The sequence below is a fragment of the Scylla paramamosain genome, chromosome 19 (assembly GCF_035594125.1).
Source record: "Scylla paramamosain isolate STU-SP2022 chromosome 19, ASM3559412v1, whole genome shotgun sequence".
Classification (NCBI taxonomy): Eukaryota; Metazoa; Arthropoda; class Malacostraca; order Decapoda; family Portunidae; genus Scylla; species Scylla paramamosain.
In genome coordinates this window covers 15,962,845-15,988,489 of record NC_087169.1, presented here as the reverse complement: position 1 = coordinate 15,988,489, position 25,645 = coordinate 15,962,845, and the positions used below count along the sequence as shown (strand labels likewise).

General features: G+C 40.3%; 1 protein-coding gene across 3 annotated transcripts; it reads left to right on the top strand.

Moving 5' to 3' along the window:
* The first annotated feature begins 5,847 nt into the window (after window positions 1-5,847).
* On the top strand, window positions 5,848-25,373 carry LOC135109736 (glutamic acid-rich protein-like). 3 transcript variants are annotated; one of them, XM_064021311.1, is made up of 7 exons: window positions 5,848-6,036; window positions 8,506-8,559; window positions 18,331-18,534; window positions 18,853-18,957; window positions 23,404-23,592; window positions 23,746-23,850; window positions 24,364-25,373. In XM_064021311.1, the coding sequence occupies exons 2-7, from the start codon at window positions 8,533-8,535 to the stop codon at window positions 24,892-24,894; spliced, it is 1,161 nt and encodes a 386-aa protein (XP_063877381.1). In that variant the 5' UTR covers window positions 5,848-6,036; window positions 8,506-8,532; the 3' UTR covers window positions 24,895-25,373. The 3 variants fall into 3 exon arrangements, with proteins under 3 accessions (XP_063877381.1, XP_063877383.1, XP_063877382.1); XM_064021312.1 differs by lacking the exon at window positions 5,848-6,036 and adding an exon at window positions 6,054-6,157; XM_064021313.1 differs by lacking the exons at window positions 23,404-23,592; window positions 23,746-23,850; window positions 24,364-25,373 and adding an exon at window positions 19,632-20,569 and having other exon boundaries at window positions 5,864-6,036.
* The last annotated feature ends 272 nt before the right edge of the window (window positions 25,374-25,645 follow it).

The window sequence follows — 25,645 nt, the reverse complement described above, 5'->3', positions numbered from 1 at the left end:
AGTTACGTGGAGATGCACAGACAATTCCTCAACCAATTCAAAGCCAGTCTCGATAATCGCCGTTATTTATCAATTACGAGATGGTAAAAGCTACTTAATCTTAAACATTCGCAGGTAACTCACTAACTAATCCTTGATCAATAGCCGATTCGTTTCATGTTACATTTTACAAGCTTCTAAAAAAGAAAAAAGACCAACAAAAGAAGAAGCATCAAATATTGGTATTCTACAGCGCTCCTTTGCACCAACTACTATCCAAGGCCATGATATATATATATATATATATATATATATATATATATATATATATATATATATATATATATATATATATATATATATATATTTTTTTTTTTTTTTTTTTACGAGGAAATCCTCATTGTTCTTATTCTTTCGTCTGTTAAACATTTACAAGGGATCACTTTTTTTTTTTTTTTTTTTTTTTAGAAAATTGTCACCAGATTTACATCCACAATATACTTCCACTCACCGCAATATTCTCCTAATCAGTTTAGTGTCAGACACCTTGTACTAATTGGGTGAAAATACGTGACATCAAGAATTCAGAAAAATTAGTACACACTGACTTTTTAATTAAAGGAGAGCATATCACAATTTTCTTGATATGCAGTGAGGGATGACCTTCTCTTAACATATTCGTCCCGCGGCCAAGAGTCTCACGTTTCCGATATTCTTGAAATAACTTCCATATAAATAAGGATATTCTGATTTATGCGTTCTGATTGGTTGATTTTAAGCTAACGACAATAACTGTGTGTGTGTGTGTGTGTGTGTGTGTGTGTGTGTGTGTGTGTGTGTGTGTGTGTGTGTGTGTGTGTGTGTGTGTGTGTGTGTGTGTGTGTGTGTGTGTGTGTGTGTGTGTGTGTGTGTGTGTGTGTGTGTGTGTGTTTACTTACACCTTCCTCTGATTATAAGGTCCACCGGAAGATAATATTAAATGCCAAACGAATACCTACATCTATTGTCTAACATGTTTGTTTGTTACTCTTGCTCCTCTCGTTCCAGCTTCCGGGATGTCCTTGTCCACTTCGTGCTGACTCGTGCTGGCATTACCCTGAGCACATTTGGTGAAGCAGAAGAGATTGCACGTGTTTGGTTGGTTTTATCAAGAGAGAGAGAGAGAGAGAGAGAGAGAGAGAGAGAGAGAGAGAGAGAGAGAGAGAGAGAGAGAGAGAGAGAGAGAGAGAGAGAGAGAGAGAGAGAGAGAGAGAGATACGAGGAAAAATACAGCAAGAGTCAAACGCAATAGAAAGATTAAAAGGAAAAAAGAAACGAGGAAGGAAGGAAGAAAGGAAGAGAGACTTAAGTTAATAAATAAATGCGTAATAAGATGCTCCACCCAAGATATCATTATTTATGCTTACCTGAATCTAAAATAGGAATTCAAGGAGGCTGACTTAGATGGCATATCAAGGTAATGTGTGACTGAAGGAGGCTGAGGCTGGGGTACTGTTGTCTGTGTGTTTACCCGCTTGTCTGCCCGTTTGTCTGTTTGTTTGTCTATCCTTTCTCCTCCTTCACCAATCTAAAAGCATTTGTATTATAATTACGACACACACACACACATATACGCTCATATGTGAAAGTCAAGGTAAGCCAAGGTCCCTCACCTAGGACAGAAAGAGAGAGAGAGAGAGAGAGAGAGAGAGAGAGAGAGAGAGAGAGAGAGAGAGAGAGAGAGAGAGAGAGAGAGAGAGAGAGAGAGAGAGAGTCAAAATGAACCGCTTCCTTAATAGTGACTTCTTTCTTTCCTTCCTGACAGCCTCGTTTCTTTCCTTCCTGCTTTTGTTTTCATTATGTTCTGTTTGTTTTGCGTCTCACTGTCCTGACCTCTGCTGCAAATCGCCTTCACCGTCTTGCTGGAGGATTTTCTTTTTCTGTTCTTTTTTTTTTATATACCTGGTGCTAAATTATACACCCGGATGTTTGTAATTATATCAACATCATCAATAGGCCTTTGTCATCGCGAGGTTACAAAGAAAGGCCTGCTTAATTGTTGTTGTTGTTGTTGTTGTTGGTGGTGGTGGTGGTGGTGGTGGTGGTGGTGGTAATGTTGTGGTGGTGGTGGTGGTGGTAGTCTCCTTCTTCTTCTTCTTCTTCTTCTTCTTATTATTATTATTTTTTCTTTTTCTTCCTCTTCTTCTTCTTCTTCTTCTTCCTCTTCTTCTTCTTCTTCTTCTTCTTCTTCTTCTTCTTCTTCTTCTTCTTCTTCTTCTTCTTCTTCTTCTTCTTCTTCTTCTTCTTCTTCTTCTTCTTCTTCTTCTTCTTCTTCTTCTTCTTCTTCTTCTTCTTCTTCTTCTTCTTCTTCATTTTCTTCTTTTTGCTGTTGATGTTGTTTTTGTTGTTGTTGTTGTTATTATTTCCACTATTGTAGCTATTGTGGTAGTGGTGGTGGCCATAGTGATGATGGTGGTAGTGGTGATGATGACGGTGGGGTATGGGAGCGAGGAATGGAGGATGAAAATCAAATAATAGAAATACATTTGAGTTTGATCTCATTCTCTTTCTTCTTATACTTCTATTTTTTTTCTTCCTCCTCCTCATGCACCTGTTCTTATAATATTACTTTCACATTCTTCTTCCTCCATTCTTCCTGGTTTCCTCTTTTATTCTTCCTACTTCATAAACTTTCCTTGCCTTGATCTTGCTGGGAGGAGGAGGACAAGGAGGAGGAGGAGGAGGAGGAGGAGGAGGAGGAGGAGGAGGAGGAGGAGAGGAGGAGGACGACGATGAGGAGGAGAAGGAGGAAGAAAGAGAAGAGAGAAGAAGGAAAGGGGTCAAACTGAACTAAACATTCCATACCGTGTTTTGTTTACTTGTTTGTTTTTTGCTAATTCAGTTCGGATGCGCTTTACCAGATAGTAACCCTTTCATATCCGTTCTCTCTGGCAATAGTTTTTTTCTTCTTATATCTGTTGTCTCTAATATTATTTCGTGTATCTAAGTGTGTGTGTGTGTGTGTGTGTGTGTGTGTGTGTGTGTGTGTGTGTGTGTGTGTGTGTGTGTGTGTGTGTGTGTGTGTGTGTGTGTGTGTGTGTGTCTGTAAACAATATTATTTCCGTATCCTTTTTTTAAGTGTAATTTGTGTTTTCTTGCATTGATTATTTTCTTTTCTTTTATATATTTCTTTTAATCGCAGAAGAAGTGGATGGGGTTTATGGGAAGGAAGTGACTGGATCGCCTCCCTTAACGTTAAAAACTGGGCAAAAAAAAAAAAAAAATAGGAAATAATTGTATCCGAGTAAACGTATTTTAATTTTGTAAGGAAATTCTTACAAGTGTTATTGTGAGTCTGTTAAACTTGGGAGAGGAAAGTTACGTCGTATAATTATAATATCCTAACTTCATGAGACGAATCAGTGGGTTTATTTCAGAATCGCTAAGATTAATAGAAGAAATAGTTATAATGCTGCTGATGATGATGATAATTATAATGATGGTGATGGAGATGATGATGATGATGGTGATGATGATGACTGAGATGATGACTTGAAAACAAAGAAAATGCTTGTTTCTTGCCTCTACTTCATCTCCTTCAGGATGTAAAAGTATTCAGGTGGACGGATTTTCTCCTTCTCACTTCCGTCTGGGTCAGCTACATGAACGTAAACACTATCCCGTGACCTTGAAGTGAGGAAGTGAACGAGCTAACCACACCCAAGATTGACCACACCTTCCCCCTCCCCTTCCCCCTCTTCTTCCTCTTACTCCTACTCCTCGTGACAGTGTTCCTTCTCTTCCTTCTCCTCTTCCTCATTTTTGTCTAAAGCGCTTTCTCGCGGCCATTTCCTCTTTTTTTTTCCTTTATCTTCTCCACTCTCTTTTCTCTTCTGCTTCTCCGTCTTCTCTGTCTCTTCCTCCTCTTCTTATTTAGATTTTTTTTACCTTGTGCAGAGGTCGAGTTCACTACCGCCTTCTCTCTCTCTCTCTCTCTCTCTCTCTCTCTCTCTCTCTCTCTCTCTCTCTCTCTCTCTCTCAGTATGTTTGTCCACCCCCTGTCCCTCGTAAGTCAACTTTTCCTTCTGGTCTGCTTTCCTCACCGTTCTCACACTTGAATTCTGTATTTTCGATTTATGACTGACTTTCATGCCTCTCCCTCCTGCTTGAGTAATGGTACGTGAAGGCGTATGTGTGTATATATCCATTTCTCTCTCTCTCTCTCTCTCTCTCTCTCTCTCTCTCTCTCTCTCTCTCTCTCTCTCTCTCTCTCTCTCTCTTATCTACCAATCTATCTATCTATCTATCTATCTTCTACTTATCTACCAATCTATCTATCTATCTATCTATCTATCTATCTATCTGTCTGTCTGTCTGTCTGTCTGTCTGTCTGTCTGTCTCCATTTATTCCTCTGTCTATTCTTCTGTATATTTGACTTGTTATTTATCTGTCTACTTATCTCTCTCTACCTGTCTGTTTGTTTGTCTGTCTGTCTCTTTATTTGTCTATGCATTTAGATTGCTTCTCTTTGTCTATATGTTCGTCTCTGTCTTTATTTCTATATATTTGTGTTTTTTTCTTTCCTTCTTTTTTTTTTTATATCACTCTGTACATGTGTTTGTTTCTGTTTTTTTCTATATAGATGCGATTTCTTTAAGATTAACCTGGCAGCAAAATTAGTCTTTATTTTAAGCTCCAATTAACGCTGCCACCAATTGTGATCAAAGTGAGCAGGCTGATGACACGTTGATTACTTGGTCAGTCCTTTGCAAGAGCAGACCTAAGAACACAGCTATGTACAAGAAATGGTAAGGTGAAGAGATAACTGCATGGACAGGCGCGTTGTGCTGGGCCGGCCGGTAATGAAGAGACAGGTGACAATTGTAAGTTGAAAATCTGGAAAAGGCTTTTGTCACACACTGGAATTATAGAGGGTGTCTGTCATGATGATGATGATGATGATGATATGCTAATAGTCGAATTTGTCATTACATCCGGTGGTTATTGAATTTAAGGAATATATCTAATCAAATCACATATATCTTAATTTAAAACAGGATAGAGTCACCAAGTAAATATAGCAATAAGTTACGCATATGAAAAAAAAAAAACAACCTCAATAATTCAGGTCGCGAAACTTTATACTGGCCAAACAATTTTTATACAACCAGACATTTGACGCAGAAGAAGTGAAGCATCGCACTGTTAAAATAATACGAAGGAAGAGAAGAAAGTTGTGTTGAAATCTTTAATAAATCTAGATCGTTTCCTCATTGCGTCAGGATGCAAGTTATGCGTCCACCTGTCTGTTCAGGTGACCGTCCGGCCTCCAGCACCCAGGAAATGAGCAGGCCTGGTGGTAATGGTGGCGATGGTGGTGGTGGTGGAGGCGGTGACGGTGGTAGTAGTGGTGATGCTTGCGGGAAGATAGTTTTGGGAGAGAGAGAGAGAGAGAGAGAGAGAGAGAGAGAGAGAGAGAGAGAGAGAGAGAGAGAGAGAGAGAGAGAGAGAGAGAGAGAGAGATCCCCACACACATGTAGTAAAACGAAAAAAAAAAAAGAAAAAAACACATGGAGATGCAAACACACACACACACACACACACACACACACACACACACACACACACACACACACAAACACTAGACACATACAAACACAGACGTAGGAGGGGAAGTGCAAGAGTGAGTGGGAGGAGAAGGAGGAGGAGGAGGAGGAGTAGGAGCTGCACAGACACACAGGGCTGACCTTCCGTCCTCCAAACAGCCTCAGTCATCACGTGTCGAGTCGGTATCTCACCAATCCAATTTTTTTCCCCTCCGTAAGACTGGGACGCGTTGACCTAGACGAAACGCTTCTCGTCCTCACAAAAGGAAGGAGCAAACGTACAAATATGACACTTGCACGTGGACTCGGGCAGAAGGCAGAACACTGAGGGGAGACATAAGGGCCTGCATACTCGGCTGCTGAAGTTGTTGTGTTGGTGCAATAGTTTGCTCGTCTTGGTTCACCACGCGGCTTTTGTTCTCTTCATTCATCGACTCAGCAGCGGGCGAGCTTTGAAGAGTGCTGTCTCAAGTGAGTCTGATTCTGTTGTTGTTTGAAGCGGTAACTGCCTCGTCTTGGCTCACTACTCAGGCCACCTTGTTTATATTGTCAACTCGATATCGAAAAAAAGACTTCAGGAGTGCTATTTGAAGTGAGCTTTGATTCATTAATGTGATCAACAAACGCATGTTGGTCTCTCATACAAAGAAACAACATGCAACGGAAAGAGTGATGGAACAGTCGTAGAAAGAGAGAGTGTTGAGAGTAGATGATACAGGAAGTTAAAAAAAATTGAAGTGAAATACAAAATAGGGTAAATTTTTCAAGTCGGATGTGCTGAATTAAATGAAGCAAGTCTCGTGAAGGGAGTAAGTGAAGTACGAACTGAAAAAAAAAACCTGAAAGACTAAGTAAAGAATGAAGTGAAGGAATACAGTTTAGCATATTACATATACAAAATTAAGATTATTATCTTCCATGGCAAATTGGTCAAGGTAGTACTTGGTGTATCTCAGGTGGAGGTGAGAAGGGTGAAGGTATCAGGTAATGTTAAGTGTAGAAAGACGATTTTACTTACGTTATGCACTTCTCATTTACCGATAGGATAAGGCAGTGAGATGCCAGTGAGAGGGACCAGTGGCAGAGCCTCTCTCAAGTCGTAAAAAGACGAGGTGCTGACAGGTCACAAAACAACTTACGCACATGGGTCAACATATAGGGTAGTTTATTTTTCCTTTGTGTTTCATTGATGTTCGCTGACACGTGACCTGTGTCCAATAAGAGATAGGCGTGGTCTTTTAAGAGGGTGACGTGTGACCTATGTGACGTGATAAGCAACGTGTGACACAAATCTTTGCCACACAGCAGCTCGGGGTTGGTCTTGGTTCAGCTGTGTCACAAACCTAATGTCAGCAGTGGGATCAGAACCTAAACCTTCACATTCGGAATATCTTTGGGTGTTACTGTAACCTACTCGATAACGTGACATTTACCTCTCATATAGGTGTAGGACTTTTATAACCTTTTGGCAGGTAATGGCAGTATGACATTGTTACTTCATTTGAGTAACCTTAGATGACTCCTCTGAGTAAACATACACTGCGGGCACCAGCCGACTTGAACTAGTCTACCACTCCTTTCATTGGCAGTGGTATCCTTAAAAAATTACGCCCTCAAGTAAGCACCGGGACCGTTTACTGACCTTGAGGTTAGTGGAATGACATGCAAGCGTCAGACAATGCCGTCTTTCTTTTTTCATTGAATCTCACAGTCTATTTGTAACTAAACCACAAAACTCAAAGCAAACAAGCAGAAACACTGAAAACGGTCGATCGTGAACAAATGTATACTGGAAATTTTGCTCCCATGTAATGCATAACTAAATTAGAAGCGTTTTGCGATATATATTTTCTACTTTGCATGTTCAGTGCCTCAATAACTGTAAGACATTCGTGTGATAATTTCGATATAGGCCTCATTGTCGTGTGTGTGTGTGTGTGTGTGTGTGTGTGTGTGTGTGTGTGTGTGTGTGTGTGTGTGTGTGTGTGTGTGTGTGTGTGTGTGTGTGTGTATGTGTGTGTTTTATGTGTGTGTGACTTTTGCCGTCACTGCAACAATCAGGTAATAAAGAGGAAGTGATAGTAATGGGGGAAAAAAAAAAAACACTGCAGAGTTCAAGAGCACCGGGCAGCCTTGATCAGCTCCACCTGGTGCCTTGTGGGAGGAGGGAAGAGGGGAGGCGGGGCAGGGGACGTGGGAGGGAGGAGAGTGGGAGAAGAGGAGAGGAGAGAATGAGGTGAGAGCAGAGAGTCCTATTATTTACATTCTCTCTCTCTCTCTCTCTCTCTCTCTCTCTCTCTCTCTCTCTCTCTCTCTCTCTCTCTCTCTCTCTCTCGTCTTTCTTACGGATTTTACGTTTTTTTTTCTTTGTCTATAAATCTTGCAGTAATTTTGCACAGGTGACTTCACTACTCAGGTGTTGTGTCTACCCTTATTCTCATTACGTTTGGTTAATTGTCATTATCTACCTGGAAGTAAAAAAAATTGGTTCCCTTTCTTCGTATTTGTATCAATCACTAATCTAATCTTGCTTCATTTATATTGAGATCATTATGGATATTTTCCGGCTGATTATATTGTTCACCTTGATTTGTTTTTTGTGTGTCTTTTTTCTTATTGGTTTGCATTGTAAATTTTTGTAAGCTATTCTCCTTTGCTTTCACCTCGCTTTGGTTTCTTTCTCTTCTCCGTTTCTTCAGTTTGATTTTTTGACTTGAATGAGTTGTTTTACATGAGTTAGGGTAGATAGTCTTTAGATGAAGTAAATATCCTATACAAATATAAATAAATGTGTGTGTGTGTGTGTGTGTGTGTGTGTGTGTGTGGTGTGTGTGTGTGTGTGTTCATCTTTACCAGATACGTATAGCTGCAAGTTTTATGGCTTTCCTAACCTCATATTTTCCATCGTTTTCTAACCTTAAACTTTCCGTCGGTTTTCAGGAGTGCAGAGAAGCTGAGGTCAGGGCCATGAACTTCTACAACCCTCTATTGGTGGTAAGCAGTTCCCACTCCCATATTTTCACCATATTTAACCTTTCTTCTCTCCCTCTTACTCCCTCTTAACTCTTCATTATCTCCCTTTGTCTCCTCCCTCCTTTTACCTTCTCTCCCTCCCTCCATGCACTCCCTCTCGTCCCAGTATTGAGAGAGAAATAACAGAATAACAAAAGGAAAGTATGCGTTTGTGTATGTGTGTGTGTGTTTCTATTGGCGCAGCGGTACTTGGCAGGCATCCATTGTCAAGGGCACAGGTTCCACCCCTTCCTCCTCTCCTGCAAGTCATTCACCCACTCACTCTCGCTCATCACTTGTTGTCTTGCTAATCCTTCCTTCTTTTCCCTCTGGTTCCGTGCTTTCTCTTTGTTTCCTTTTCAATATTCATGTTTCCTCAGCGTTCCTTCTTCTAATTTTTTTCTCCTTCCTCTCGTTTATTGTTCCTTGTTTTCGTGTTTCCTGTTCCTTTCCTCATTTCTTTTATTCTTCCTTTTTTCTCGGATCTCTCTCTCTCTCTCTCTCTCTCTCTCTCTCTCTCTCTCTCTCTCTCTCTCTCTCTCTCTCTCTCTCTCTCTCTCTCTCAGTATTTACTTAGGTAATAATCATTTAGTGATTATAGCTGCTAAATAAGTACTGATATTGATATTATTTTTTTTATAGTGATACTACTTTCCTAGTTTCTTATAGCACTACCACTACTACCACCATTTCTACCAATATCTACTACTACTACTACCATTACTTCTACTACTACTACTACTACTACTACTACTACTACTACTACTACTACTACTACTACTACTACTACTACTACTATGTTACTGCTGGTGCTAGTGCTGGTGCTACGTTTTGAAACAAACACCAACCTTACCTTAGGTCGCGATCTTTGCTCAGGTGTAAATGATTACCTTACATACCTTGCCTTGCCGGTGTGTGTGTGTGTGTGTGTGTGTGTGTGTGTGTGTGTGTGTGTGTGTGTGTGTGTGTGTGTGTGTGTGTGTGTGTGTGTGTGTGTGTGTGTGTGTGTGTGTGTGTGTGTGTGTGTGTGTGTGTGTGTGTGTGTATACCCTTTGTGATGGTAATCAACCCTTGTACCGCTAAAGACATTCAAAATACAAGGTCACACTCCCAAGTCTCTTACTGTGCAGGTGTGAAGATAAATAAAGACAACAATGCAATGAAGCAAGCGTGGAAGGAGGAGCACTGGTGTGGCAAGGTAGAGGAAAGGGAAAGGGAAGGAGAAGGAAAAGAAAAGATGGATGGAAGAAGATAGTGTAAGGAGTGAAGGGTGAAATAGAAAAATGAAAATGGTCACTGGACACAACTTAACAAGACTGCATCACCCGCGCGTGGTGTTGCAGAGGACAAGGAGGCGGGCGACAAGGACAAAGATAGAAGGAAAGGAAAACTGAGAAAGGAAAGTGAGGGAAGGAAAGAAAGTACAAGGATGGAATAGTCGATCATTGTGTGAGTGTCCAAACCTTCCTCACTCAGTAGTAGGTGAGGTGAGGTCACTCCAGTGCACTGCTGAAACAGAGTGAAAAAAGAAAGAAAGAAAAAACTTTAATGCGAAAGAAATGTTTAAGAGTCTGGCGTGTGTTAAAGTCACCAATATTTCTCCACCAAGACACGAACAAAAAAGAAAATTCAGAGAAGATAAAAAAAAAGAATTGTTTTAAGGGTATAAGAAAATTCAAAGTCGAGTTTCAGGAAATGTATTAGGTATCAGGTAAAATTCGCAAAAATAATCCATTTGACTGACAACGCATAAGAAAGCATAATCTATTTGTTATTTATTTGGTTGATTTATCTATCTATCTTTCTTTTAATCTATCTATTTTTCTATCTATCTATCTATCTATGTATCTATTTATCTATCTATCTATTTATTTATTTGTTTGTTTATCTATTTATTTATTTATTCATTTATTTGTTCAATAAGTTTCTACTTACTTGTATATCTATTTACCTAACTATCTATCCATCTATTTGTCTATCTATCTATCTATCTATTCATATATCTATCTATCTATCTATTAATCTTTCTATCAATCTATCTATCTATCTATCCATCTCTATTTTTCTATCTGTATACATGTTTTTCTATATATCAGTCTACTTATTCATTGCTCAGTCTCTCTCTATACTTTCTTATTTCTCTGTTACTCTGCTAATCGATCTCAGTGAGTGTATATTTCCGTCACTTATCCAACAATCTCCCATCATCGCTATACTTCGTGCTAAAAGTCGAGCTCTCTCCATGCAGAGCAGATCACAAGTAGTGTAATTCAAGTTTTTCTTTTATTAATACTCATCTCATTAACTTCATGAACCCTTACACTGTTCAATATTTTTTTTTCTCTTCAATATCCATAACATCTCAGACACTATTTTTGTGCTAAGCTTTTATAAATATTTCTGTAACGTAAAAAGATAAGATTAACCTTCTGTTTCCTCTTCGTTTCTCTCATGTGGCCGTATACAAAGCTTACAGTGCTGGGAAGGTTAATGAAGGATGGCCGTAACAGTATAGAGGTGAAGTTTCATTAGGCAGATTTTATGTCTATACATGTTCAAGACGTGTTCCTATTTGCCTGGAGAAAGCGTTCATTAATGGGTTATGTGGTTGTGCTCTAAAGAAAAAAATAGATAAAAATATAAATTAATAAGAAAGAGGCAGACAAAATAAGATTAATTGTTTTAAGTTTGGCACAATTGTAAATTAATTTTTTTTCTCCATCTCTTCAAGAAAATCCTTTGTTTATTAATATTTCAGCACTGGTTTCTTATTTTTGTTCAACTATTCCTCCACCGTAAACTTAATAACCTAATAATACCTTCTTTTAATCAAAACTTCTACAGTTCTTTATACCTTTTTAGATTTCTCTATAATCTTATTTGTGTTTTTTTTTTTTCGATAATTTCATATTCATTTCGTATCCTCCAGTAAAATAATTAATATATTTTCTTTGTAATTAATGTTTTGAGGCGTGGAATGGGACAGGATGTTTAGTTTGTATTGGTCATGCTGCACAGGTCACGTGGCCTTAAGAGGACATGAAGGAAGGAGGGCAGGGAGGGAAGGGAGAAAAGGGAGGGAAGGGCAGCGTGTCAGTTCAATTACCAACTTTGGATACGCCTCATTAACTCCACCACCACCACCACCACCACCACCACCACCACCTTAACCTCATCACCATATGACCTTACCCACCACAGCTGTACTTCCATTATCACCACCGATTAGAATCATCATAACCATCCCTTGACCACCCCTTAACCCCACCATCACCATCATCATCACCATTCATCACTAACACCCATCCACTGCCTTCTCATCTTCACCACCACCACCACCACCACCACCACCACCACCACCACCACTCATTGTTACCCAGTAGGAGCTCGTGTAATCACCACGATAATCACCACTACACTTTATCACCGCCATCACCACCCACCATGACTCACCACCACCACCACCACCATCACCACCACCACCATCACCATCTCTCAATACGGTCCTCTAACTCTTCTTTGGTTTTTCACAATTTTTTTATTTTTTTTTTTATATATGTTAACTTTTTTGTCTCATCTTCACTTCATTATGCCAAGTTTTTTTTTTCTTATTCGCAGATTCACCGTAGTAAGGAATTATTATAAAAACGAAATTCTCTCTCTCTCTCTCTCTCTCTCTCTCTCTCTCTCTCTCTCTCTCTCTCTCTCTCTCTCTCTCTCTCTCTCTCTCTCTCTCTTGATCACATTGCATTCCATCATGAGCATGTGACCTGACCTCTCTGTGACCTAATCTAGTACACCTCTCCTTCCCCCCCTCCCTCTCTCTCTCTCTCTCTCTCTCTCTCTCTCTCTCTCTCTCTCTCTCTCTCTCTCTCTCTCTCTCTCTCTCTCTCTCTCTCTAACAAGGTGGTCAAGAAAGGGCTGCATAATATTTCGTAAGAGGTCATGACCCTGTTTATTTCATGAGAGAGAGAGAGAGAGAGAGAGAGAGAGAGAGAGAGAGAGAGAGAGAGAGAGAGAGAGAGAGAGAGAGAGAGAGAGAGAGTAGAGAAAGTGTTAAGTGTAGCGGATACAAAAAAAAAAATAAATAAATAAAATAAAATAAATAAATAAATAAATAAATAAGCAGAACGAATGTAATTTGTGTACTTTTTTCAATGACAACACACACACACACACACACACACACACACAGGTATATACCAGAGTGAGTGTTTACAAAAGACAGGCGCATAAGAACCGGTTTTACGTGGCAGAGGCTGAACTGGTGACCTCTATTAGGATGTCAAGGGGAGGTGGTGGTTGTGGTGGTGGTGGTCGTGGTGGTTGATGGTGGTGGACCCTTCAGAACACCACCCCCCTGCCCTCCTCCTTCCACATATTTTCTCCCCTTCTTTCTGCTTTTCCCTTTACCCTTTATCCTTTTCTCCTCTCTTCCTCTCCCTTCCTTCCTCTCCTTTCACTGTTATAATGTCGAGACCTACTTTTTTTTTATTATGCAGTTAATTTTAGTTCTCTTCTTGTTCCCTTCTCCCTTTCCCTTTTGTTTGTTACCTTTAGTTCTTTTGTCGTCTTTCACTGTTTAACTACCTTTCGTATTTTTTCCTTCTTTTTTTCTTTTGTCTTATCTCAGTTCTCATTTGTATTAATTTACCGCTTGCCTGTTTTGTTCTGTTAGTGTGTGTGTGTGTGTGTGTGTGTGAACCTGTTATGATGTAAGTAGCGAGTCCTTTCTCATGCATAGGTAAAGGAAAAGACACTTGTTTATTGCTTCGCTTCTGAATATTGGGGTCACTTGGCCCAGCATCATTGTGAAATTAAACTATGATGACTCTCGGGCGAATAAATCTGACGCTAATTCCCAGAGCTGGTGTGTGAAGGAAGTGTGGTGTGGGGTCTAGAAGTTGTAGTATCGGACATGACAAAAACATGTTCTTGTCTTTCAGTTTAGTAACATTATCTTGAAGACGAGGAGGAGGAGGAGGAGAAGGAGGATAGCATTCAGATTAGTATCAAACAACAACCTACTCTCGATTTTGTAATTCTTTCATGAGAGCGTGAACTTTTTGTCATTAGTGCTCGTGGGAAACGTCGAGGAAAAAGGAGAGGGAAAAGGAAGAGGGTGTGACAAGAAGGAAAGGTTCTGCGGTAGAAAGCACAGCCATCAGCTATTTCTGAGGCTGAATGGTGGTAAGGTTTGACAATGCACTACTGCCAGTTCGACTCGCTGCATACAAAACGTTGGAGAAAAAAAGAAAGACAGAATGAAAGGCACGAGATGAAAGTAAAGATCTAGAGACAATAAAGAGTAATAGAGTGAGAGTAATAACCTCGAGTCATTAAGGATTTCTTTTTTTCTTCTTTACAAATAGAAGCACTTGTTGCGCGATGTATTTGTGAAAGAAAACGAGGGTAAAAAAAAAAATACGGTGGCATGAAGGGACACTTAACTGTTCTTAATACTTATTCATTTATTTATTTATTTATTTATTTACTTATCTATCTATCTATTTATCTATTTTATTTATTTTATTTCTTTTATACAGCATTCAAAACACTATCAAAGATCTTTCATTTATACAGAAAACAGACATTCGGTCTACGACGCTTCTTTGCATATGAAAGAAAGAAGAATTAAATTAGATGAATGACGAGGAATGACAACAGACAACTTTTTTTGTGCAGTAAGTATTTCAGATACCACGAAAAACCTTCTGTACAGCAACCTTAAGTAATAGATCTTCAGGATACTTTTGGTCTCGTACCCCGCACAGCATCCTTTTATTACACCCCTGGCCACCTTCGCAGTAACCTAGTTCATCCCCTACCGCTCCTGTCCCCCAATCCTCTCTCTCTCGGTACCATATAAACACTTCTACGACGCACCTGTAGTTGAAGTTACACGTGTTGTTAAGAGTGATTTTATGGCTCTAGTGATAGATTAACAATATTTCTACATTGTCAATAGGAGAAACACTCTTGAGAAGCTGGCTAACTATCTCCGTAGCCTTTCAAAACAGTCGTGGTGAGAGGGCAAAGCGTTTCTGAATCTCTCTCTCTCTCTCTCTCTCTCTCTCTCTCTCTCTCTCCTGCACGTCGTCGCTCCTGTTTCTTGTACCTCACGCCTTATCAAGAAATGCCACCCTTCCCCAACCTTTGCCTATAAAATGTTGGCACTCATGGTTGCGTGGTTGTGTCCAGCTGGTGAGGAGGAGAGAATGGAGGGAGGAAACAAGGGAGGGATAGTAAATGAAGGCAATGAAAACAATGCTTCGGAATGGCGGACGGACGGAAGGAAGGAAGAAAAGGAGAGTGAAAATAGGTAATAAACAGGAGGATAACTGAAGTGAAAGGAAGAAAAGTGGCCGACAAGGAATGACGGAAGAAGCAATGAAAAAGGAATTAGTGACAATAAAGAGAGATGGAGAGAGAAGACATGTCCAGAAAAGGAGAGCAGAAGGAAGAAATGAAGAGAGTGATGATAAAGAAAGCACCAGAAAGAAGGAAGAGGGAAAGAGACCACATAGCAGGTAGAGCAGGAGGAAGGGACGAGAGGAGGAGAGCAGGCAGACAGGTGAGAGGGAGACAGGAGGGTGAGTGAGAGAGAAAGTGATCCCTCCCGTTAGGTTAGACAAGGGGACGCGGACCAGTTAGTGTGGGATTGATGCATAATGAAGAGGGAAGATAAAACAGTTCAAGGTTAGTGGCTAATGAACCGATATAAAGAAATATGTAGAGTAGAACAGATGTATGTAGGTTAATGTAACTACTTGTGGTACGCTTGTTTATGAAATAACACTTGGATCTGAAAATACCGTGTTTTTGTTATAGCTGTCGTGGAGTAATTAGCTACTTCACACCTGTTCCCTTTCACCTGTGATAAAAAGTTAAGTGGGTTTTCTCAGTAACGGATAGAAGTAAACGCCAAAACAAGGGAGAGAGATGAAAGGAAAACCAGGGAGGGTAAACTTAACTAAATGATAGAAAATTAATGGTTTCCTACACGCTGACAAGGTAAAACATAATCACATCCCTACCTGTACACATTACTTGTTCAGCTTAACGATCTCCATCCAAGTGTTTCACCTTTATTTGGGTGCAATTGATTACTCTTTATATAACAAGTCTCTTAACATTGCTAACATTTTTCAGAGGGGCATTATACTTTAATTGGCTCTTTAGAACATGTTTTCTTTTTACACGAACCTTATACAGAATTGCTACAAGCTGATATGAAATGCGTCTCTCTCTCTCTCTCTCTCTCTCTCTCTCTCTCTCTCTCTCTCTCTCTCTCTCTCTCTCTCTCTCTCTCTCTCTCTCTCTCTCAACTAACTCACTATTTTTCTTTTTTTTTTTGGTATACTTGTTCTTAGAGAAGTCTAGTTTAGCTAATATGTGACTCAAAGCGTTATCTTGGCCATCCAACAAAACGTCAGACGGCGGTGAGGGAATGGATGAGAACACTTAATATAAAACTGAATAAAATCAAGTAGTGATGGTAACTAGAAAACATTTATGGAAGACCTTTGATGGTGCTCGTAATGGGTTGCTTATGGTAATGCATGGTGTGGTGGGCGTGAGGTATGTGGGCGGCGATGGTGCTGGCGGTGGGTCATGGGAGGGCGGGTGTGACATATCCCTCTGCCACACCCTCACCCACGCTCGCTGTCTGCCGCTGGGTTTCGTCATTCCTTAATCGAAGTCTGCAGCCACGCGCGACGCAGCACCGCCCAACAAGAACTGACACTAGAAAGGAAAAAAAAAATAAAGGTTGAAATGCTACCCACCCACATCTAGAGTACCGTCAACCGTTTCATTCTAGACTAAATCATCCCACGGAGAAAAAAAAAGAAAAAAGAATAAACACAACCAATCCACACCTTTCGTCCCAGTAACCTTGATAATGCCATTAGCAATTCGGCCGACGACTTTTTTTTGCACTTACGATCAAGATTTTTTCAAGTCTTTTTTTTCCTTCCTTGCAAGCCGTTCCAGACCTGTTTATTTATTTATCTATTTTTTTTCTCTCTCTCTGAAGGGAACCGGTTGGCTATCTTGCTGCTCTTAGGCAACGCTGGCAAACTGGAACGTGTCCTGGATAAGTCAACACGCCTAAAACAATAAACTCAAGGTGTATTTGCTGCTCAAGATGAGTAATACAACGCACCTGAAAAAAAAAAAAAAACGGATTATACGAAAGAAAACGTAAATGATTCTTAGATGGCAGACTTGTATAATATGACACATCTTAAAGAGAAAACGTGGAGGATAACAACACACCTTGAGTCCAGAGCAACAAAGAAAACGAGCTCAAAACATATTTATTTCCCCACGCAAATATCTAGACAGCCCATCCATTTGCACACACTCCTTGCTACTTATTTCTATCCATTCCTATCCACTTGATCGAAGCGAGGTGTGTATGTGACTGTGAGTGACCGTATGACTCGTAAAGCACCCGCCCTTGACATACGGAAATGGCAAACAAGGAGCCTTTGAGTCCCTTCTTGTGACTGGTTTTTGTGTGGTGAGTGGTGATGCGATGGTTGTGGGGGTAGGGAGCAGCGGGAGAGGGGTGGGTCACAGCAGGGAGGGTCAGGTCACCAGGGCCTGCTTGAGGAGACGCCTTACCTCTCTGGGTCTCGGTCTGGGTTGTGTGTGTGTGTGTGTGTGTGTGTGTGTGTGTGTGTGTGAGCTTTAGAATTATTTCTTTGTAATTTATTTACTTTTTTCTTAATTTGTACCGTTTCTTCTTTATTCTTTCTTTTCCTCTCTTTTCATTAAACAGAATAAAAAAAAATAAAAAAAATAAAATAAATTAATATACATACAGGGTGGTCATTGCTCCCTTCTTCACGCCCACCCACACCTGACCCTTGACCTCCTCACCTCCCTCTTGACCGCCCGCCGCCCTCTCCTCCCTGGATAAAAGATCGTGACTCTTTCACTCTTTCATGCAACACTTTTCAATCGAGCCAAATTTTTTTTTCACTTACGCTGCCATTTTTTCTGCCAACTTTTCATTTCCTTTTATTTTCTTTGGGTATTTTTGGACTTAAGAAATTAAATATATTCTAGTTCCATGTGTACTTGTGTTTATATTCTCATGCGTTTTTTTTTTTTTGTTTAGAAAATAAAGTGTGTGTGTGTGTGTGTGTGTGTGTGTGTGTGTGTGTGTGTGTGTGTGTGTGTGTGTGTGTGTGTGTGTGTGTGTGTGTGTGATAATTTTCACAGGTTACCCGCTTGAGTAATAGATAATAATGAAAATAATAATTTAGATAACATTTAAGTAATACAAACTGTTACCTTATTATTGGATCAGCAACACCATTTCATCACGACCAGTATTTCGAGGAAGGAGTAAGGAATCTTTTATTAATAATTTTTTTATCATTATTATGAAGAAATTCACAATTCTGTAACCTTATTACTGATTTTTTTTTATTATGACGCAATCGGTTTTAAAATGTACGAACTCTTTATCATTATTTTTTTTTCATGAATACGAGTAAAAAAAATAATAATTTCCATTTTGCTGAGAACACTTTTATTATCATTACTATCAAAAGAGTGACCTTAATCCCCTTACTAATCATTCTTACATCAACACTGTCAGCAAACTGAAATATGCCGCTTAATCTCAGCACTACACACCATTGCTTATCTTTACGTACTTTTAATCCTATCAACACATCCTATCACACTCTTTCTATTATTATCGCCACTGAACTCACACCTAACTCCCTTCTCCAGGTGTGCGTGGTGGTGGCAGTGGTGGCGAAAGTGACCACGGCTGCTTACATTCCTACCGCCTCGGAGGAGCAGGACGTCATACACAGACTCTCCACCTTCAAGAGTTCGCAGAGCCAGTTAGTTCGAGGCCCCGATGGTACCTACCGTTTTTCCTTCTCGCATCCCCAGCAGGAGAGGACAGAGCAGCGGGAGAAGAACGGGAAGGTGGGTTATGATTCTAATTATGTTTTTAGAATAGTAAATAAAGTTTCGTTTCGGTAGACTGGAATAGACAGGAGGACTTTGGCAGATGCTTTTGTCTTGAAAATGATAGGAGATAGATAAATAAATAGTTTTAAAAATAAGTAGTAAAAATTAATCGGGAAATATCTAAAGGTAAAGGTAAATATTAGAAGCCAATATTTAATCCTCCTTTAAGTTAACAAAACGAATAAACACGTAAATAGATTAAAAAAAAAAGTCTGTCAATGAAAATTAGTCCATGAGCCACCTGTGCTACTTAGAACCTCCCGCCTCCTCCAGGTGATCGGCTCTTACGCCGTCGTGGACCCTGTTGGCGAGGAAGTGTCGGTCAATTACGAAGCCGACCATGAAGGGTTCCGCGCAGAGAGTGACGCCCTTCCCCAGGTGAGTGTCAGGCGTGCAGGTGAACTGGCATTGGTGTGGTCTCCTTGTCCCCTTTCTTGGTCAATTGAGCGTTTTGGGTGGCTTGAGTTGATAGATAAATGATGAGTAGTTTGTAAATAGTTAATTAGTTCAAGAGGTGATTTCTGCTTGTACTTATCTCTTTTTCTATTTGCTATTTCTTCTTTTTGGCTGTGGTACCTCTTAGTGTTCTTCCTTTATTTAGTTTTTTGAGATCTAAGTATCTATTTGCATTTGCTGTTTCTTCCCCTTTTATTTTTTCTCAGTCTTTTAAGCTTGTCTATTATCTTTTCTCTCCTTTCCTCTTCTTTTCCTCCCATCTTTCGTCTTTTTCTTTTTCTTTTTCTTTCTCGACTATCTCCTCTTCTCTCATCTTTTTCCACGTTTTTCTTTCTGTTTTTTTTTTTCCTTTTTCTCTTTTGTTTTATTCTCATACTATTCAAACTTTATTCCAGCCTTTTCCTCTCTATCTGTTTCCACTTTACTACCTTTTTTCTCACCTATGCCTCACAATCTTTTATTTTTCCCTGTTCATCATATCCTCTTTCCTTCCCAACTCTTATCTCTTATCTATCCCCTGCCACATCTTTCTTTATCCTGGTTCTTCCGTTTTCTTTACCAACTGGTCCTCCTTCCTGTTTCACCCAACCCAACAGGCGCCAGAGAACACTCCTGATGTGGCTGAAGCACGCGAGGAATTCCTGAGGTACTACGAGAGGACCGTGAAGTTCCTTGAGGCTCTGAATAAGAACAAGGATGAGGACTACAGCTACGAGAGTTACGAGGACAGCGACAGCGATAGCGATGAAAGTGGGGAGTCGAGCTCTGAGGAAGACAGTGACGAGAGTGATGAGGATGAGGAGGAAGATGAAGATGAGGATGAGGATGAGGAGGAGGAGGAGGAAGATGAGGAAGAGGAGGAAGATGAGGAAGAGGAGGAAGAGGAGGAGGAAGAAGAAGAGGAGGAGGAGGAAGAGGCTGAAGAAGAGGAAGAAGAAGATGAGGGCAACAACTATGACTATCTCTATATGAATGAAGAGGAAGAAGGAGAGGAAGGAGAGGGAGATGAGGCGAACAATGAAGATTACTACTATTATGATGAAGAAAACGAGGAAGGGGAGGAACAAGAGGAAGAGGAGGAGGAGGAAGAGGAAGAGGAGGAGGAGGAGGAAGGGAGGAGAACCAACTACATTCTTAGATCGCCATATGATTACAAATACGCTGACTTCAGCAAGAGAATGGCACGCAGTGGTTCTCTCTTCCCTCGGTTCGTTCAGTTTCCTTACGGTTCCCAAACCCAGTAAGTCCTTGACAAGTCCGGCCACTTTCCACTGACTCTTCATTTACATACTGGTATAGATATTGAGATAAGAAGTCTTAGTATTTATAGTCTTTGTGTGAGAGTGAGATAAAAGTGTGTGTGTGTGTGTGTGTGTGTGTGTGTGTGTGTGTGTGTGTCGTTAACATAGTGACAAATAAGTTCTATTTTTTATGTATTTATCTAAGTGCAAAGGGATTTAAATGGGGATTATAATTGTCTTCGTTGCGTATGTGATTTTTTTTTATATTTATACAGTAAAAAGAACATGATAAATACTTTGTGTTATTGTCCTTCATTTCTTACTATTCCTTTGGTTCCTGCTCCTTTTTGTCAAGAACCAACATCATCCTAATCCATTTTCTAACGTTTCACCTCAAATACGTTATTCATTTTAAGTTTATTTTTTTTCACAATTATGTCTTATATTGAAATCCTTTTTATTGGTAACGATTTTGACGTTTCACTACCTTACCGTTTATTATCACCTCTTTTCTTCCTTTCAAATGACTCTTCCTGTTTCAATTAGTCTTAAATAAAACAACATATAAGAAACACGTGTTATATTACTTCCAAAACATTTAATTTCGTTATATACTTCACTATTTTTTTCCTATCCCGTCTACTCCTTCTTCCTTCTTTCTTATCCTTCCTTCTTCCTTCCTCCCTTCACAAGCAGTCCTCTTCAGGTCGTCCTCGCCTTACGTACACTTTCTCTTTCTTTTAAGTGTCAGGTTGAGTTACACGTTTGTTGCCTTTCACCTCCCTTGTCTTGGTAACACTGTAGGGGCCACCTCCTGTGTCACCGCCTGTGTATGTGTGGCTGTATGCTTTGTTTGGCTTTGTTTCATACGTGGATGCCTTTTTAGCAGTTGTACAGGTTGTGGTGGGGGTGATGGTGGTGGTGGAACTGATGATGGTAGTAGTAGTGGTAGTAGTAGTAGTAGTAGTAGTAGTAGTAGTAGTAGTAGTAGTAGTAGTAGTAGTAGTAGTATTAGTAGTAGTAGTAGTAGTAGTAGTAGTAGTAGTAGTTGTTGTTGTTGTTGTTGTTGTTGTCGCAGCAGCAGCAGCAGCAGCAGCAGCAGAAGCAGCAGTATTAGTAGTAGTAGTAGTAGTAGTAGTAGTAATAGCTGTTGTTGTTGTTGCTGTTGTTGTTGTTATACCAGAAGCAACAGCAGCAGCAGCAACAGTACTAGTGGCAGTAGTAGTAGTAGTAGTAGTAGTAGTAACAGTAATAGTATTAGTATTAGTATTATTGTTATTATTATTATTATTGTTATTATTATTATTATTATTAGTAGTAGTAGTAGTAGTAGTAGTAGTAGTAGTAGTAGTAATAGCAGTAGTAATAGTAGTGATATCAGCAGCAGCAGTAGAAGCAAAGACAATAGTAATAAAAATTACGATAATGATAATAATAATAACAATAATAATAATAATAATAATAATAATAATAATAATAATAATAATAATAGCAGCAGCAACAGTATTAATAGTAGCTGTTGTTGTTCCTACTGGTGGTGGTAGTGGTGCTGCTGCTATCGTTGTTGTTGCTTTTGTCGTAGTAGTCGCGGTAGCATCAACAACAATAACAACACTAGTTGTTATTGTTAACAATACTAGTAGTAGTAGTAGTAATAGTAGTAGTAGTAGTAGTAGTAGTAGAAGTAGCAGCAGTAATCATAGTAGCAGTAGTAGTAACAGTAGTAGTAGTAGTAGTAGTAGTAGAAGTAGTAATCATAGTACTACTACCACTACTACTACTAAGTAGTAGTAGTAGTAGTAGTAGTAGTAGTAGCAGTAATAGTCGCAGTAGTAATAGTGGTAAGAATAATCGCAGTGACAGAAGCAGTACAAGTAGTAGCAACACAGCCGCATTAGCGTCACACTTCAGGTCTGTCACAGTATTGCAAAGCTCATAATTTTCACGTTCTAGCGGACCGCCTCTGTTTCCTGCTAGTGTGCCAAGCACGGAAGGGGAAAAAGGGAAAAGAAAACGTCATTTCCTGCGACAGAACGATTTTCGTTTTTTTTTTTTTTTTTTTTTAACAGATGAGGTATGAGCCTGGTGTTGACTCAGCTGGGAGACAATCATCTCACTCACTCACTCATCAGCAATTTTCAGAATCCAGGATCGAATTTTTGATGGAATATTTAGATATGATTATTATAAAAAAAAGTAACCTATAACTTAACGGAAAAAAGTATATGAATATCCACAGCAATGTAACTGACTCATGTGACTTCGATTGACTTAGTACACATGGAAGAGGTCACAATTCACACAGTATTCCTACCCGTGTGTTTAAGATGGATAATCCCAAATTGTCCTTAAGGAAAAACAGAAGATTATCAACCCACCTCCTCTGTGTGTTGAAAGGAGAACAAGAAGGATCAGAACCCATACCTGCGTACCCTTCATTCAGTAGTATATGGGTTATGTGAAAGGCATGGTGTCATTCGATCCTCTTGGTGGCAGGATATAAACCACGGGAGGCGCTGAGGGGGCGGGACTCGTCACTCTGTCTGGGCATCGTCGGGTGGCATCGAGCACTGGGGGCACGTTGACGCTTCACAGAACCACCAAGCCTTCTCAGTGACCCCCTGGAGTGTGTGCAGGATGGCAACCACTCTTATCATGGTGAGGCGACCTCTGATCGGGACTGTAAGAACCGGAGGGATTGTAATGACGCACAACAAAGTGATAAGGAAAGAAATTTGGCCATTTTTACGCTTTGCAATGTGTTACATGTTCAGTCTATTGATTCTATAGAAAAATATTGACTTATTACAAAGACTCTAAGTGGTAAGGAAAGAAACTTTGCAATTTTCATGCGATAACTACATAAACATTCCAATTTTCATATGATATGCAAGTACAGAAATTTGGCCATTTCATGTCGTACATGATAATTTGAATGTATTTTCATGTGATGATTACAGACACTTTGACATTCCCATGTGAAAAAAAAAAACTCAAATTTAGACCAGTTTTATCTAATGATGTGATATATGTTGCTTACAATTTTTGAAACTTAAGTGGGATTGTGTTTAGTCAGAATGGACACAGGGAGTGAGAGACACGGGTGACGTTCCTCTCCATTCCTCAGGTGTGGGTGGCGGCGGTGGCGGGCTGGTGTTGCTCCACAGCAGCCAGCCAGACTCTCTACGAAGGCCCACTGCTCTCCACCTTCAAAGAGATAACACAGAGGGAATCTCGGGGCCCGCTGGGCTCATACCAGTTCTCCTTCTCCCTCCCGCAGCAGGAGAGATTCGAACATAGGGACGAACAGGGAAAGGTGAGTGTTTGAATCTTCAGCACCAGTGAATCACTCGTGTTGTTGTTGCGCAGCATAGGTCATTAATACAGTGCGCCCAAACAATGGATCGCGTGGCGTCGTGGAAATGCGTATCATTTGTGAGTTTCTTCATCCTCTGCCCTCCGCCCTCAGGTGACCGGCACGTACACTTTCGTGGATAAGATCGGGAATGAAGTGTCCGTGAATTACGACGCTGATCATTCTGGGTTCCGCGCCAGGAGTGATTCCCTTCCGCAGGTGAGTGTTGTGTTAGCGAAGCATGACTCTTTGAATATTCACGCAACACACTGTGGAGAAAAAGAACAGACAGATTAGTAGAATAATTTTAAAAAAGTATGCAAGTAAATAAGAGTGAGAACAGCTTGTAGTTGAAGCGTAAGCCTGAGTTTCTGTACCACCTTTACGAACACTTCCTATCACACTGCTGCAAGTACAGACGGAAAACAAGCTGGTGTACTGAAATGTGAGTCCTCAGGTACCCAGTTTTCCTCACGTTCTCTGCACTTCCTCTCATAACAAGAAAACTTAGTAGTATAGTAAAGAAGAAAGACAAATACAAGCAGAGGTTTGAACCCTGAACCACGAGTAATTTCCCCTATGTTCTCTATACTTACAGCTTTTCCCACATTGGTTTCAAGTGAAGGCGAAAAAACAATCCTTATGATGAATATTAAACACTGGAATTCGTCATTTTATCTATATTTCCACATACATCTTTTCCTGATACTTTTTTCTTCCCCCTCTGAGCAGCCGCCGCAGGACACCCCAGACGTGGCCAAGGCAAAAGAGGAATTCCTGAGACACTACCAGCGAACAGCGCAGCTCCTGAAGGTGTTTGACGAGGAGGAGTCTTCTGAGTCTTCTGAGGAGGACGATGATGACGAGAGTGAAAGTGACGAGGATAGCAGTAGCTCGGAGGAAGGCGAGGACAGTGACGAGGACGAGGAGGATGATGATGAAGAGGAAGAGGATGAGGAAGAGGAAGAAGAGGACAAAGGGCAAGAGGAAGAGGAAGACGAGGATGAGGAAAGTGTGAGAGGACAAGGAAATAACGAAAGAGGAAGGGAGGATGAAGAGGAGAAAGATGAGGAGACGGAGAATGAGCAGCTAAGTGAGACCAGGCTGTTGTTTGAAAGGATCTTACCTGCGCAGCTGAATATTCCTTTGAATCCCACGCAAAGGACGGATAAGGTAGTAACATTCAACCCGTCTCTCCTCCGCCAGCCAAGATTTAACTCGAACAGGCAAATTTTCTCACCTGGTCAAAATTCCTTTCCTTGAATTAGACCTACAACCTAGCCTGCTTCTTTCCCATCCTTCCTTCCCTCCCTTGCCTTCCAGTATTCTTTAATCTCATTGATCTTTTCCATTTTCTCAGTTTAGTTTTCTGTTCTTCTTCCTTCCGTGATCTGTTATGTGCGAGATCTTCCGGATATTGACTGAAGAATCCATTTACCCGATAAGAGTTAAGTGCATTTCACCAAAAGAACACCTAGAGAAGAAATGGAAAAGAGGATTCGATAACTTTCCTTTATTCGACAACAAATGGTGGATGTGATGGAAAGAGTTAAAAAAAAAGGAGAAACTTTATTATCTCCTTCTATCATCTTTCTCTCTTCCGCGCCTTCCTCCTCTTCGTCTTTCACTATACGTAAGAGGGAGAAGAGGAAGTGTCAATATAATCATCTGTCATATCCTCTTCTTCTTCCATCTCCTCTTTCTCCGTCATTGGTGGCTAATAAAACTAAGGGCAGAGCGTCTGGCATTGTTTTTCTTCGTTATATTCAGGTCATCTTGGCATAGTCATCGCAACTCAACCTAGAACGAATACGCATTGACGACAAGTAACCTTTTAATTGGCATGAGAAGTAGTTACACGCGCCCTTCGACCTACAATAGGGCGTGGTCTTGCCTTAATTAACGCTCAACCTGTGAAGAATAGAATGCAGCAAACAGGATGAAGAAAACTGCTGAGTGTAAAGGACGTCCTGAACGAAGGAAAAAATAAATAAATAAAAAAAATAGGACGATT

What these genes read in the sequence shown, in the direction of transcription:
- LOC135109736 (XM_064021311.1), top strand. Translation starts at nt 8,533, where the DNA reads ATGAACTTCTACAACCCTCTATTGGTG. An exon ending in AGAGTGACGCCCTTCCCCAG is followed by an intron (nt 18,958 to 23,403) that starts GTGAGTGTCAGG and finishes TCCATTCCTCAG; the next exon opens with GTGTGGGTGGCGGCGGTGGC. An exon ending in ATAGGGACGAACAGGGAAAG is followed by an intron (nt 23,593 to 23,745) that starts GTGAGTGTTTGA and finishes CTCCGCCCTCAG; the next exon opens with GTGACCGGCACGTACACTTT.